The 16,537-nt window shown below is 39.6% G+C and overlaps 1 protein-coding gene across 2 annotated transcripts in view; it reads right to left on the reverse strand.

Moving 5' to 3' along the window:
• Positions 1-413: 413 nt before the first annotated feature.
• The window catches only part of ELOVL5 (ELOVL fatty acid elongase 5), a 157,636-nt gene continuing 141,512 nt past the window's right edge, over positions 414-16,537 (reverse strand). For both annotated transcript variants that reach the window (XM_077487803.1, XM_077487804.1), the window contains exons 6-8: positions 10,113-10,237; positions 8,396-8,530; positions 414-3,163 (exon numbers count right to left, since the gene is read on the reverse strand). In XM_077487803.1, the coding sequence (XP_077343929.1) occupies positions 3,032-3,163; positions 8,396-8,530; positions 10,113-10,237 (392 nt within the window). In that variant the 3' untranslated portion in view covers positions 414-3,031. The remainder of the gene's footprint in view (positions 3,164-8,395; positions 8,531-10,112; positions 10,238-16,537) is intronic.

The raw sequence follows: 16,537 nt of genomic DNA on the forward strand, positions 1-16,537 counted from the left end.
CTCAGACACCAGACATACAGAGTAATACAAGGACTGGATAAGAAAAATGAACTGATTGTTCCAATGTGGTCAAAGGCAGCAGGAAATAACTGGTAGGGTAGTAGATCCATTTCCTACTCTTGAGTAGAGGGATACTTTAAAGTTGAGTTGAAAGATGTGTTATTTGTAGTATTCATCACTAATTACTTTTTCAATTACTTTGTTGCAAGATATTGAACAGTTTTGGAGCATAAACTGCCGATTCCTGCTTTTCAGGTTATATTTATACTTAGGGCAGATAGCTAGAATGAATATTACACTGCCAGCATTTGGATGTGCTTTTTATCCATTCCATTATGAGATAAACTGCAGAATACCACCTGATTTGGTTCAATAAACTGAAACTTTTGAATAAAAGGACCAATACCATGACATTAGCATTTTATGTTTTTAATATATTAACAGACATTACTGTATAAATGACTTTGCCAGTGGTGGACGTTAGGCAACTAAAAGGAAATAAAACATACAAACATGTTCATACAACTTCCTTGGCATCATTATTACTAACTTGCTCACTGCAGGGAACATCACAACAAATGTGTTGGCATCCCTTATTGCATTGAATTAAAAGAGAAACAATAAAACAGGATGTAAAGACACTGCCACTATAAAAATACAAACCATCAATGGTAATTCAGCAGCAGACCACATGGGAATTACAAGTGCACCTGTCACGTACACAGGGGAGGTGCAGCCATTTTAGAGTGGAACCAGAATTTTTAAGGACATAAACTAAGCATTTGCAGCACTGAAAACGGATGTTATGTGCTGGTGTTTATCATGTCCGTTTAATGTAGTTCTCTCATGGTAGGGTTCCACAAAATGTCTACCACTTGTATGTGCAGGACGCAAGTACTCTACAAGCAAACTGAGCAGAACATAGGATATTACGCATTGCCTTCAAAAGCCTACAGGAGGCAGCAGTGCTATGGACTTAATTGCATTCTATTAGGCCAAAGTCAGGCAGCAATCTTCCACCCATGTACATGTAAATTTTAACATTTTAATAACCTCAGTTATACCTGTATGCTTTAGGCCATAAGCTTCCCTTAAGTGCAATATCTTTACACGAGTTACAAACAAGTAACTTGAAAACAAATTAAACACCACACAATCATGTGATAGAATAAAAAAAAGGCAGAAAGCTTTTCCTCAGGGACATCGACACACTCCACAGATGGATTTAAATAACAGAAAACTAAAGTTTACTTTACTTTGCAGTCATCTTTCATTTATAAAGTGTACCTGTAATTAACTAATGTGGAGGCAGCCATTTTGATGGTCAAACCAATTTTAAAAGGAACTTGCTGTGTTTTAGTCCACATTTGTTTACACTACAAAATGGCTGCTTCCAATGTGCGTGTCAGGTGAGGGTTACATTTTAAATAATTGTAAAATACACTATCTAATAAAAAAAAATAAAAAAACAACAAAAACAAAAACTGCTAAAATGATGCATATGTATACCTAAACTGTAGGAAGCTATAGGCCCTGTTAACTAAATGCTGTTTTGTTAAGGCATGTTTATTCAAACTACACAATACAAATGACACCTACAAATACAAGGGTATCCTGTCATAGAAAATGAATTAGAATTCTTGGTAACTGAATATTGCTAGTCAGCACCTATTATATGAAACTAGTAAGGCAACAGCAGTGGTATATACTACAGTAATACTTTGTGTATCCATGGTCTATAACAAGGTCACATGAGCACACAATAACTGAATCTCTGCCCTCCTTCGCTTTCAGAGCACTGAAGAGGCACTAAGCAGCAGTTACTGTTCAGGGCTCTCTCTGCAAACAACAAACATAAATACTTTAAGAAGTAAATGATCTGGAGGATTTTCAATGTAGTTCTCTATGAACAGGGTGTCAGTGTGTACACACACTAGTGTTGATCATAGATGGCAATTAGCCTTATGGTAAACATGTGGGTATAGGAGCTGGGAAACTCCGATGAAGGAGGATGCATCATAAGAGTTATGAGTAGGAGTCCTTACTGCTGCCTTGTTCCATTACATAAATGGCTCTTTCATACATATTTGTGAATCTGTAATATTCTACCTATAGAATAGGAGTCACAATATCATCTATGGATTGAAAAATGTACTAAAATTGTGAAATACCTACAAGGGTGCTTTGGGACAAATATACAGCTCTGATATCTAAGGCAAAGTAGCCAATATTTGCGAGTGCATCAACCCATTAGAGAAACAAACCCTTTGTGTAATCGAATGTAGACTGTGCAATGGCTTCAGCTTACAGGCCTGTGATTAAGATAAAGATGGGTACATTTGCAGAGGAGCCTATTCCAGCACATTGTTACACTTAGGCCCACTAGCTCTTCAAGAAAAATATAGCTGCCAGATTTCTAATCGGGGTCAAAGCTACCTATCTAAACCAGAAGAACATTGTTCATGTAAAAGCCATAGTCTAGAATGGACAGAATGTGCCTATAGTTTTCCAGCAGCCCATTCTTACTATCAAAGTTGTCTGAAGTTAAAACTGTTTTCATTAATTAAAGCTGCCAATCAAGGACTATGTCCAAAGTCGCCAAATGCTCCATACAGGGAAAGAATCTGGTTGCTATAGGCAACAAGAATTCTTCTTTCAGGCATTTCAGATAAGAATACCCAGTATTACCTTCCAGAGGTTTGCAGAAACAGCTGGGAAGTCAATGCTCACAGAGGAACATCTACAACATAAACAGCTGGTCGGGTGTGAATGAAAACTGCAGAAAAATCACAAGATGCAGAAAGCTAAGAGGGCAGGACTAAACATTAACTGCTGCTAGTTTTGTGAGCAATTTCCATGTCTTCTACAGCATAGTTAACATGGCTGAAATTTGTTAAGACCTACGTTAATCACATTATATTGACTAGGAATCGTTACAGTAGCTGTAAGGGTGTCACTGCACAGAATCTGCTGTGCTTTCAATCTGATGTTGTATCTTCTGGCATAGCAAAATGGCCGTAGGGTTTACTGTTCAATCCCTTCTTTGTTTACGCTGCTTGACATTGTCCTCCAGCGATGAAAAGCCATTTGTGTGACCGTTTACTGTACTCACGGAGCCGTTCTGGTAATCTTTCCTCCTAGAAGAGGCTTTCTTGCTGTAAGTCTGGGAAGAAAAAAAACAAAAAACTTTATCTCACTTCTCTTGGTGGTTTTTGAGTCTGTTAATAAAATAGACTATGTTATTCGGAAAAATACAAAATAATGAAACACACATTTACCCAAGCACTTTTAAAGGATGTACATTTATTAGATGAGGCCTATTTGTATCTATTTCCTTTACAAAAGTATATCCTGAATTGCAATAAAACTGTATTCTTTCAATACTGTATTTAAAATGTGGGACAAATGATAAAATCCCCAGCCAGAAGGATACAGGAACATGTTTATAATATTTCTTTACGTTTCAGGAAACATAATCTCTCGAAGCACTGGAGAATTGAAAGATTCAAAAAACACTAGAGGGTAATAATAGAGTCAGAAGGAATCTAAATATATAATTTGCAAACATGGGTAGCGAAAGGGTTGAACATTAATTTTGATATAGACTATTTTATTGAAGATTTCTGATTAATATATTTTAGGTGCTTAACCACTTGCAGACCGGACCATTTTGCTGGTCAAAGACCAGACCACTTTTTGCGATTCAGCACTGCGTTGCTTTAACTGACAATTGCGCGGTCGTGCGACGTGGCTCCCAAACAAAATTGATGTCCTTTTTTTCCCACAAATAGAGCTTTCTTTTGGTGGTATTTGATCACCCCTGCGGTTTTTATTTTTTGCGCTATAACCAAAAATAGAGCGACAATTTTGAAAAAAACGCATTATTTTTTACTTTTTGTTATAATAAATATCCCCCAAAAATATATAAAAAAACATTTTTTTCCCTCAGTTTAGGCCGATACGTATTCTTCTACATATTTTTGGTAAAAAAAAAATCGGAATAAGCGATTATTTATTGGTTTGCGCAAAAGTTATAGCGTTTACAAAATAGGGATAGTTTTATAGCATTTTTATTAATAATTTTTTATTATTTTTTTTTACTAGTAATGGCGGCGATCAGCGATTTTTATTGTGACTGCGACATTGTGGGGGACCCATCGGACATTTTTGGGACCATTGTCATTTATACAGTAATCACTGCTATATAAATGCAGTGATTCCTGTGTAAATGACACTGGCAGTGAAGGGGTTAACCAGTGGTTGGCAGTGTAGGGGTTAAGTGTTCCTAGGGGTGTGTTACTAACTGTGGGGGGGTTGGGCTTTCATTTAGTGAACACTGATCTCTGCTCCAATCACATGGAGCAGAGATCAGCGTCACTAGTTGCTAGGCAGAATGGAGAAATGTTGTTTACACAGCATTTACTCCATTCGGCCGCTCCATGAGACGATCGTGGGGATGCCCGCGGCAACCGAGTCCGCGGGTCCCGCGACCAGACTCACGGGGGTCCCGACCAGCGCGGGAGCGCGCCGCCGCCGGCGCGCTCCCGATGGCAGGGCGGCATTGAATATTGGACATACCTGTATGCCAATATGCCTGCCCGTGCCATTCTGTCGACGTACATCATCGTGCGCTGGTCGGGAAGTGGTTAAAGTTGGGATTTTTAACCTATTGTGACAATCTGGGGATTTTGTAGCTCATTGGTAGTTCCAAACAGTGAGTTTTCGCCACGCCAGAAGTACGTTTTCAGGGCTTTTAGTGCTCATGTTTATTTAACTACTAGCCGTCCTGCTCACGCAGATATACTACGGCAGGTCCGCTCTCCTGCGTGAATCATCGTACCTGTGTGAATTGCGGCTCAGGCAGGCGCAATGGCAGCAGTTGTGTGCCCGCGGGTCACACCAAATTCCCATACTTTAGAACACAGTGACGTACAACACGTATGACAGGACTAGAAAAAGGAAGTTCAATAGCCAGTAGCCAATAGCTTCCATCCCGTAGTTGAATCTGAGCATGCGTGATTTTTGGCGTGTCGGAATTGCATACACACGATCGGAATTTCTGATAAAAAGTTTTTCCGCGTGGAAAATTGAGAACATGTTATCAATTTTTGGCTGGCTGAAATTCAGACAGCTAAATTTCGATGGAGCATACACACGGTCGCATTTTCAGATGAAAAGCTCTCATCGTTCTTTTTCTGGTTGGAATTTCGATCGTGTGTACGCGGCATTAGAGCTGTGAAAATGTGGAATAGACTCCCTCCAGAGGTGGTTCTGGTCAGCTCAGTAGATTACTTTAAAGCGGAGGTCCACCCTAAAGTGGACCTTCCGCTCATTGGAATCCCCCCCCCCGAAGGTACGCCCCTTTCCGCAGAATCTACGCCCCTTTCCGAAAGTCCCCCGCTGCCTGCTGGGAAACACACGGATCCCAGAGACAGCGGGGACCATCCTTATTGCGCAGCGCGACTCGCGCAGTAGGGAACCGGGAAATGAAGCCGAAAGGCTCCACTTCCTGATCCCCATACCCAAGATGGCAGCGGCAGCACCCGAGAGACGATCGAGAGATCGGCTTCGGGTGACGACATCGCGGGCGCACTGGGCGGGTAAGTGTCACTATTTTAAAAGTCAACAGCTGCAGTATTTGTAGCTGCTGGCTTTTAAAAAAAAAAAAAAACGGCGGACTCCCGCTTTAAAAAAAGGCCTGGGTTCTTTCCTAAATGTACATAATATAACTGGGTACTAACATTTATTATAGGTAAAGTTGATCCAGGGAAAATCTGATTTCCTCTTGGGGGATCAGGAAGGATTTTTTTCCCCAGCTGTAGCAAATTGGAGCATGCTTTGCTGGGGTTTTTCACCTTCCTCTGGATCAACTGTGGGTATAGGTTTGTGTATATGGGATTTTTTTTTCCTTGGATGGACTTGGATAGAAGCTATAACATTTGCACAAAACATTCAATATACGCCTATTGCGGTTTTTGTTTTTTTACCAAAAATATATATCAGCCTAAAGTGATGAACAAATGTGTTTTTTTTTAATATTTTTTTGGATATGTATTAGAGCAAAAAGTAAAAAAATAAATTTTTTTCTCAAAATTGTAGCTCTTTATTTATAGCGCAAAAAATAAAAACTGTAGCGGTGATCAAATACCACCAAAAGAAAGCTCTATTTGTGGGGAAAAAAAGAATGTCAATTTTGTTTGGGTATGTCACACTACTGCGCAATTGTCAGTTAAAGCGACGCAATGCCGTGGTGTGAAGTGGTTAAAAGTAACACAAAAGTTCACAAATTAAAAAGTCTTCCCAAGCAGGGGGTTCTCACCATCAATATGACAAATGAACAATATTTAGCCTTGTGGCTCTCTATCCAGTTCTACTGCTTAGCTTAGTAGTTTTGGTCTTCCTGACCATCAAACACATCCAGCACTCATGCACACACGCTATTCCTCAGCTCTGTGTCTTTTCTGCAGTGTTCCAGCCTCTCTGTTTGTCCCAGACTGTCTCTTTCTCCCTTGCAATCACTGACCCACCCGGGAGGGTGAGGCCACTGGTCTCTAATGCCGTGTACACACGGTTGGACTTTCCGGCAGAAAAAGTCAGACAGAATCACTTCATCAGATATTCCGATCATGTGTGGGCTTCAGCTGACTTTTTTTTTTCCTAAAATTTTAATGGACCTAGAAATAGAACATGTTTTAAATCTTTCCAACGGAACCAATTTCTATTGGGAAAACCGTTCGCCTGTATGCTGTTCCGACGGACCAAAAACATTGAACTTCCTTTTTCTAGTCCCATTGTACGTGTTGTACGTCACTGCGTTCTAAAGGATCTGACTTTGGTGGGATCGTGTGTGGGATACATATATTGCCTATTTGTTTGGTGCGCTAAAAGCACCTATATTATGCAAGTACCCTGCACTATTTATTAAACATTTGGAAAGTTTTAAACCTTTCAAGCACTATTGGAGTTTTTTTCTTCATGCACTTTGAGCTGACCACTGAAGAGAAGATGGTTGGAGGAGTGTAGGAGCCAGCTGATTTGGATTAATCCTGTTGAGCCCTGGTGTGGCTCACAAGCGCTTTTTGACCCAGCCTACACTCATTGGGGGGGAACACGTGTGAAGTGATCCAACAATAGTTAAAAGCATTGATATCATCTGGTGTAATCTATTCATTCATCAAGTCACATAATGGAGATCTGCACTGCACTTATAAATTAACTTTGAGCACTTTAATATTGTATAGAGAGGGAAGCTCCTCCTTATGCCAACATCCAATGATTATAGATAAGGACTGAATGAGTTGAAAACTCGATCAAAACAAAGCAGACTTTATGGCCATAACATGAGGCAGTGGGTTATAAAATTATAAAGTCTTTATTAAAACATGATTTAAAAACATGGGACAGACATAAACACACCCTACTAACTGACAAGGTCAACAGATACCCAATAGAATGGACATGAAAGTATGGATCTAAATTCTGTATTGTTTAAATTCTATATAACCACAATGTGTGTAGAAATATCAAAGAGTGGAATCCATGGACTCCTTCATGTCTTCTTGTCAACGCGTTTCACAATTTTAATAGCTTCTTCAGGAGATACTGGGTAGGTGCTGATGAGCCTTGAAACCCAGTAAGAGTGACATCACACAGAACAAATTACGGACCAAAAATTGATCCTTCCCACCGAGTGGATCAACAAACATAAAAAAATTAACCAATTATTTTGTGGAGCTTGAGTTAAGGAGGAGAGAATCTCATCTCCAATATAATCAAGAACACTGATGATTCTATTAGTGATTCAATCAAAGTAGAGTACTAGATGAAGAGGATAGCTGTAAATCAGACATCACATAGCACATATCGATATCAAGAAAGGGGTTTAAGTAGTCATCCCTAAAAGAAGGGTGTGCGACAGATGTGTCCACTTAAATAAACTCCCAATAGTCAGATTAATGTATGCATAGAGCCTCATTTACATGTATCAGAGGGTTCCTCATATTCAGGGGGGCTTTTAAGTAGAGCCACAACCACAAATTCCAAGTGGGATAACACTGATCTGTGCACATGAACTAGCACTGATTTCTTTTATGAATATTGACATAGCGCGGCACCTTGTAACACTATTGTAAACAATTTGCACATGATTATGGGTATGTGATTCGTGCTAGCAGCTGGTCTGTAATACTTTTGATTAGTTTTACTAATTGGTGAACACAGTAGCTCGCAAGATTTCTCTTAGGAATACCTTAATATATTTTTGTTTGCAAACTGACCATTTTAAAAATAAAATTTTCCTAAGGTAAAATACAAAACAGAGTTAGAAATGGCTTAACAGTGAATTGACCTTACTGTCATATAATAGCTCTGTACATTATTGCAGCACTAGGTTTACCTGAATGTAGAAGTTGCCAAAGAGGATGATCAGAGTGATCATATAGCAGTTCTGGAAATATAGCCAACCCATTGGGAAATCACAGCGCCAAATCATCGCACAGCTGGTCTGAGTCATTGTCAGGACAAATTGAGTCTGCAGAAAAAAAATAAAAATCGCAGGGGGTCACATACAAAACACTGATCTTCCACTGGACTGTGGTCAAAGAAGAACAAAAAATAAGAATATCAAAGATGTATGCAACCTATACTTCCAAACCAGAACTCTGTACCTCATTGCAAAGTGAATGCTGGAGAATACGGTAAAACTAATTGGTAAATACCCAATCATACCCAATCAAATACCCCGACATCTCGCCCGAACCACACCGAGGGAGCTGACATGCCCCCTCGGCGTGTCTTCCGTGTATAGTGGCTCTGGCGCTGTGAGTGGCCGGAGCTGCGATATCGTCAGATTTCTTTCCGGCAGGGTCCGGCGTCTGCCGGACTTTCAGCCGAGTAGCCCCTGTGCGCATGAGCCACTGCAGTCAGCGGCGCATTGCAAGGGGAATATCTCCTAAACCATACAGGTTTAGGAGGTATTTTTTTTACCTACAGGTAAGCCTTGTTATAGGCTTACCTGTAGGTTAAACTTATAAAAAAAGACTTTGCTACCGCTTTAAAGGGCCATTTAAAAAAAATATAAATTTTAAATGACAATTTTTTTATTTATTTATTTTATTGCATTTCAGTCTAAATATGATATCTGAGGTCTTTTTGACCCCCGGTTTTAAATTTAAGAGGTCCTGTCATGCTTTTTTTCTATAACAAGGGATGTTTACATTCCTTGTAATAGGAATAAAAGTGAAAATTTTTTGTTTTTTAAAAAACAGTGTAAACATTTAAAATAAAAGGTAAAATAAATAAGGAGAAAAAAAATGTTTTTTAAATGTGCCCCGTCCCGACGGGCTCGCGTGCAGAAGCGAACGCATACATGAGTAGTGCCCGCATATGAAAACAGTGTTCAAAACGTGTGTGACGTATTGCTGAGATCGGTAGAGCGAGAGCAATAATTCTAGCCCTAGACCTCCTCTGTAACTTAAAACATGCAACTTGTAGAATTTTTTTAAACGTTGCCTACAGAGATTTTTAAGGGTAAATGTTTGTCGCCATTCCACGAGCGGGCGCAGTTTTGAAGCGTGACATGTTGAGTATCAATTTACTCGGCATAATATTATCTTTCACAATATAAAAAAAAAATTGGGCTAACTTTACTGTTGTCTTATTTTTTAATTCAAAAAAGTGTACTTTTAAAAAAAGAAGTGCGCTTGTAAGACCGCTGCACAAATACGGTGTGACAAAGTATTGAAACTACCGCCATTTTATTCTCTAGGGTGTTCGAAAAAAAATTATAACGTTTGGGGGTTCCAAGTCATTTTCTAGCAAAAAAAAAGTTTTTAACTTGTAAACAACAAGTCTCAGAAAGAGGCTTGGCCCTTCAGTGGTTAAGTTATGTAAATTATTACACAGAAAAACTAAATGCTGTGAGAATTACTAAGAGCTAATTTTTCAAAATGTCAACTGATGATAATTCTATGTAGGGGTAGAATTTGTGATGTTAATAAGAAGATATAGGACTGTAAAAATGTAATTTGGCAGTGGAGAGAAATGGGTAGGTGGTGTTTTCCCAGACAGCCAGGACACAGGAAGAAAAACACAGAAGACAAGTAATAGCTTACCAACTGGCACTGAGTGATGTACTTCTTCCACCACAGATATGGGCGCATGGCTGGAATAGCGGACAGTCCATAGTAGGAATACATGAGAACATGAATAAAGCTGTTAAGCGTAGCACCAAAGTAAGCTGGAAAAGAGAAATATAGCTGTGAGTGATATAAATGGATGACAGCCTACCCACAGTATAATAAGCCTTTCATTTTTACCCAAAAATTCAGAATTTTGTCATTGCCCACAACTCAAAATGCATATGGTTGGGTATTCTTATCAAGTTCCAATTTTAAAAAGCTAAGTGAAACCTCTTTTTTTTAAAGTGAACATACATGACAGTAAGTAAATAAACTGTACGGTAGTAAATAAGTTAGTAAATAAAGTGTACGGTTTAATTCAGAAAAGAAATCTATGCAGCAGGGAGGTTGCACGACACAGAATGAATGGCAAGCCCTGCCCTGCTCTGAAAGCACTGTTCAATGAGGGTGGTACAGCCATAGGAAATTCAAATAAAGGTCAATTCACAGGACTTTCTGACTTCAGCACAACTGCCATAATTCCCAGATACTATAAGCAAGCGATTACTAAAAAGTATGGACTACAGCTGCTTTTTATCCAATCACGCATTCTCTCTCTCTTCCTCAGAGTATTTTTTATTTTGTTGATTATTTGTATTACTAATACAACCCTAATTCCAAAAGAGTTGGGACACCATGTAAAATCTACCCAAAAACTGAATGCAATGATTGCAAATCTCATGAACCCATATTTATTCACAATAGAAAATAAAAGACATATCAAATGTTTAAACTGAGAAAATGTACTATTGTATGAAAAAATATAAGGTCATTTTGATATTAATGGCAGTAGCACATCCCAAAAATAGGTGACAGGGCTACAAAAAGCTAGCAAAGCAAGTCGTACTAACAAGGCAATAGCTGGAAGAACGTTTTGCAACTAATCAGGTTAATGGGCAACAGATCAGTAAAATGATTGGGTATAAAAAGAGCATCTTAGAGAGTCAGAGTGTCTCAGAAGTAAGATGGGCAGAGGTTCAACAATCTGTGAAAAGCTGCATCTAAAAATTGCCCAAAATGTCAGAATAATGTCCCCCAACGTAAACGTGAAAAGACTTTAAATATATAATCTACAGAACAATATATCATAAGATTCAGAGAATCTGGAGTTTCTCAGCATGCTGTGGGGGCACTATTAGAACAGGAGGAGCCAAGATCGCCAGCAGGGGACCCCATAAGAGGAGGTTCAGCGTCATTCTGTGCAAAACCATGGCGCAGATCGGGTAGATATAACATAATTATTTTCAGAAAAAAAATAAGCTTTACAAATACATTAACATGCTGTGCTCTGTTTTACAAATAAACGCTTACTTGCTCATATAATTGTCCTACCCTCTCCCTCCTGCAGATGGCAGGACATATCCAGGGTTGATTGTGCGGTCCTGGAAGCTCATGAACAAGAACTTTTGGCACTCCCAAATGAATGCCTTAAGGGTAATGACTATTTGTAATGATTGAGTTCATTTAATATCTTAAGTGAAGCGGTTAGAGCAGTATTTCTCAACCAGTGTTCTGTGGATCCCTAGGGCTCCTCCTAAGCTTGCTAGGGGTTCCTTGAGTTTTGCTGGATTGATCTTCCACCTTCACTGATCACCAATGAGGTCATTTTCCACTACTTCTAAATTGACTACTAATGTTAGAATGAACATGAATTACACCACATTACTTATTCTTATATTTGAAGTGGTAGCAAACTAGTTTCTGGTATTTTTACCTACAGGTAAGCTTTATTATAAGCTTAAAATGAATAACCCCTAAAATATGCACCGTTTAAGAGATATTCCAGTGAGCAGCAGCCAGTGACATCACCGGCACATGCACTCTGAAGGAATGCCATACTCGAACCGTTCCTTCAGAGCTCAGTGCCGTGGCCATGACTCCCACGTGCATGCGCAAGAGTGATGTCATCGTGGCTCAGCCTATTTTTTTCTTTTACCAACTTTACTTCTTAAACTTTCTTCATATTAATCATGCTACTATATCATGAGCTGAAGGCATAATTCTTTTTTTAGCATGGGTTCCCCAAGAACCTGAAAATTATTTGAAGGGTTTCCTCGGGGGTAAAAAGGTTGAGAAAGGCTGGGTTAGAGTGACGTTGTCTTAAGGGACTCAAATGGAACTGCAGCTCCCTGCAGGGACACAATCTTATAAAACAAAGAAAAAAAAAAGTTAGATCAAGGTTTGATCTGGGTCAGTGACAGGGCTAGTGTTAGGATCAAACGTCAAAATCCATAAATTCTGGGTAGGATTTTTTTTTTTTTTAAAAGCAATATTTACCTTAGTATCAGTGTCGGTGTGTTTTAGGTAGGATTAAAAAAAACAAAATGTGCACTATTGTTTTTGAGCTATATACTATGTTAGAGTACCATGGGCCTCTTGGATGCTTCTCTGATTAATGCTCTCCTTGCCCAGCCTGTCTGTTTAGGTGGACGGCCATGTCTTGGTTGATTTGCAATTGTGTCATACTCTTTCCATTTTCGGATGATGGATTGAACAGTGCTCCATGCGATGTTCAAAGCTTAGGATATTTTTTTAGAACCTTAGCTTTAAACTTCTGCACAACTTTATCCCTGACCTGTCTGGTGTGTTCCTTGGCCTTCATGGTGCTGTTTGTTCAATAAGGTTCTCTAACAAACATCTGAGGGTTTCACAGAACAGCTGTATTTACACTGATATTAAATTACACACAGGTGGACTCTTGTTACTAATTAGGTGACTTCTGAAAGCAATTGGTTCCATCATGTTAGTTAGGGGTATCAGAGTAAAGGGGGCTGAATAACAAATGCACTCCACACTTTTCAGATATTTGTAAAAAAAAAAAAAAAATGAAAACCATTTATTGTTTTCCTTCCACTTTACAATGTCATAACATGACAAAAGGTTGAACATTTGAAGAGGTATGAGTACTTTTTCAAGGTATTGTATTTTAGCTGTGTATTTAGCGATATATCTGAAGCTCAGCTTTGCATGTCTATAGCTTTCTAGTGTGATCTAAACAAGTCTGGAAAAGACCAGAATCATATCAGGTTATCAAGGCATATTTTATGACTAACAGTAGCTAATCTTGTATTGTAAGTAGCTCGATGATAATGTAGAATGATTTGTTTTAGAAATGTTTGTAAAAGAAAATGAGATGGCTTCATGATGTAGGTGGTGTTTCCAGTTTAGCTAGTGGTCAAAGAACTTTGTTCCTCCTACAAGAGATTCCTTTTATGATAAGGGAAATTGCTTGTAAATGTGTAGAAAATCAAGACCAGGTATTTTTGAAAAGTAAAGCATATATTATAACATTGCACATTAGCTTTATAATCCTGTAAACAACGGAAATAGTAGAGGGTCACAACGATAGACTATAATATTCAGCAGATAAAACCTCTTAAAGTGGAGCTATACATTAATATTAGAATACTGCAAGCAGGCAGACACTTTATTGCAAAAGAGACATGCTATGTCTTCTCTGCAATACAATAAAACTACCTGCCTACTCACAGTCTTCTGTAGAATGTACACTGAGCAGTGCATGTGCAGTTCAGTGTACATTCCAGCATAGTGCCCCTGTGCACCGGGATGACTGCACTCCTACGTATGTGATGTGATCCTGCACCAGCCAACCATGATGGCTGAAGACTGGCAACCAGAAGATGCTGGCGTGGGACCTGGTGGATGTCGGATCGGCTGCTCTTCTGACAGGGGGGGTCTGTGCTGATCGATTATCAGCGCAGCCCCCCCCCAAGGATGCCCACACTGGACCACCAGGGACACCACCAGGGATGCCCAACACCAGGTATGCCCCCTAGACCACCAGGGATGCCAATCAGTGCCCACAATGGATGCCAGTGCCCACAATGGATGCCACTCAGTGCCCACAATGGGCATCACTGATTGCCATGCATTTTTGTTTGGCCCTGATTGGCATCCATCCCTACAATACTGTACACTACAATGCTGCCTATCAGTGCCCATCCATGCCGCCTATCAGTGCCCACCTGTGCCACCTATCCATGCCCATCTGTGCCACCTATCCATGCCACCTATCAGTGTCTATTTGTGCCACCTATCAGTGTCTATCCGTGTCACATATCAGTGCCGCCTATCAGTGCCACTTCATTGGTGCCATATCATCGGTGCCCATCAGTGCCACCTTATCAGTGCCCATCACTGCAGCCCCATCAGTGCCCATCAGTGAAGGAGAAAACTTACTTATTTACAAAGTTTTGTAACTGAAACAAAAAAAAACATATTTTTTTCAAAAAAAAAATTATTTGTTTAGCAGAAAATAAAAATCCCAGAGGCGATCAAATACCACCAAAAGACATCTCTATTTGTGGGAACAAAATGATAAAAATGTAGTTTGGGTACAGGATAGCATGACCGCGCAATTGTCATTCAAAGTGCAACAGAGCTGAAAGCTGAAAATTGCTCTGGGCAGGAAGGTGTATAAGTGCTCAGTATTGAAGTGGCTAATCATTATTTCAAGATGTGACTAACATCAGCCACTGCTGTCCAAAAAAGCAGTTGCAATATTTCAGAGGCAGGAGCTCCATCTCAGATGCCATGGGAGAGGGGGATGGGCTGGGACAAAGCTTGGTTAAAGTGGTTGTAAACCTCAGACATAAAAAATATGAACAAAGCATCTTTCTCTATAGTGTGCACTTGTCTGCTGCTTCCTTTCTCTGCTATCAACATGAATCACTTCTGACAACTTTTCCTGACACCAAGAAAAAAAAAGGTGACAGGGGATGAACATCCAGCAGATTGACAGCCTCAGCTCTAATTTTGTGTGAAGAGGGTGTGTCTCTTCCCTCCAATCAGCTGTCAGGCCTCTCCTCACTGAGCACTGCAGTGTAATTTCAGCTCTCTTCCCTTTTTTTTTTTTTAAATGAACTTTCAGACAAGCATTACAATTCAGCACTTTGAATGGCTGTAGAGAAGACTGCAGATAAACAGGTACACTTATGCAGGAGGATTAATTTAATCTCTATGTATGACCTGAGGCCTGTCACCTCACTGGGTTTACAACCACTTTAAACTCTTTATTCATAAAAAAGACATAGACCAAGGGCTTGTGCTCACTGATATTGTAGAAGATAGTATTTGCCATCTTAATGACAATGCTTGAAGCTGAAAACCGAAGCAAAGAAAACTAGGACAAACCTGCGGCTTCTTAGTCTTTACTGCCACCTCCTGTCAATTTTGCTTCCTTTTCTCAGTTATAAAACAAAAATACCTAACCAATTTTCTTACCAGAAAACAAACATGTTTAGGTTGAAAACATTTTATATAGGACAGCACTGATCTTCCACTGTCATATTTTGAGCTGTGTGAAGTTGGCACCCCATGTTTGTAAAACCTGAATAAAAATATACCATTCGTTTGTGCCGCGTTTGTGCCGCGTTTGTGCCGCAAAAATTAGCGTTTGTGCCGGTTCGGTTTCTGAGATATTAAACATTCAATTTAATGCAAGCCCCGCCCACTTTGCACCCCACGTTGCTGAATTTGAAAAACGAACGCGCCATTCGTTTGTGCCGCGTTTGTGCTGCAAAAATAAACGTTTGTGCCGCATTGGTTGTGGAGATATTGTGTGTTATATGTTGTGAAACCCCGCCCACTTTACACCCCACGTTACCGAATTTGAAAAACAAACGCGCCATTCGTTTGTGCCACGTTTGTGCTGGTTTGTGCTGCAAAAATAAACGTTTGTGCCGCTTTGGTTGCGGAGATATTGTGTGTTATATGTTGTGAAACCACACTGACTTTACACCTTGTTACTACATCTTACATACAGAACTTACAGAACCTATACTCAGCTTGGGTTTCCTTAATGTAAAGCTCCTCCCACTGTGCCGAGCACTGCACTTCATACTGTACCCTGGAAAAGGCAGCATTGGAGCTCAAACAACTTTTTGCTTGATGGTTTCATTCTAGCTCAGGGAATCCAGGGTAAATTAATTTTTAACATCTTTAATTTTAATTATTATTAATAATTATGCAATGTATTCAATTGCAGTGAAAATAATACATTTGGAATAGGTGATCGTGTGTTTGCTGTGTGTATACAAACAATTTTTTTTGCAATACTAGCACATCAACCTAATATAGTGGTCAGGTGGCAACACTAGTTGTGTTAATAACTGATGTCCCTATGTACTGTATACATCCTTTGTTCAGGGGTAGCCAGAATGTAAAATCATTGTAGTAACATACAGAAATGCTTTAAACTAGGGATGAGCCGAACACCCCCCGGTTCGGTTCGCACCAGAACTTTCAAACAGACCGCAAATTCGTACAAACGTTAGAACCCCATTGAAGTCTATGGGACTCAAACGTTTGAAATAAAAAGTGCTAATTTTAACGGCTAA

The sequence above is a fragment of the Lithobates pipiens genome, unplaced genomic scaffold, assembly GCF_037356315.1.
Source record: "Lithobates pipiens isolate NorthernLeopardFrog02 unplaced genomic scaffold, aLitPip1_a1.2 Scaffold_18, whole genome shotgun sequence".
NCBI lineage: Eukaryota > Metazoa > Chordata > Amphibia > Anura > Ranidae > Lithobates > Lithobates pipiens.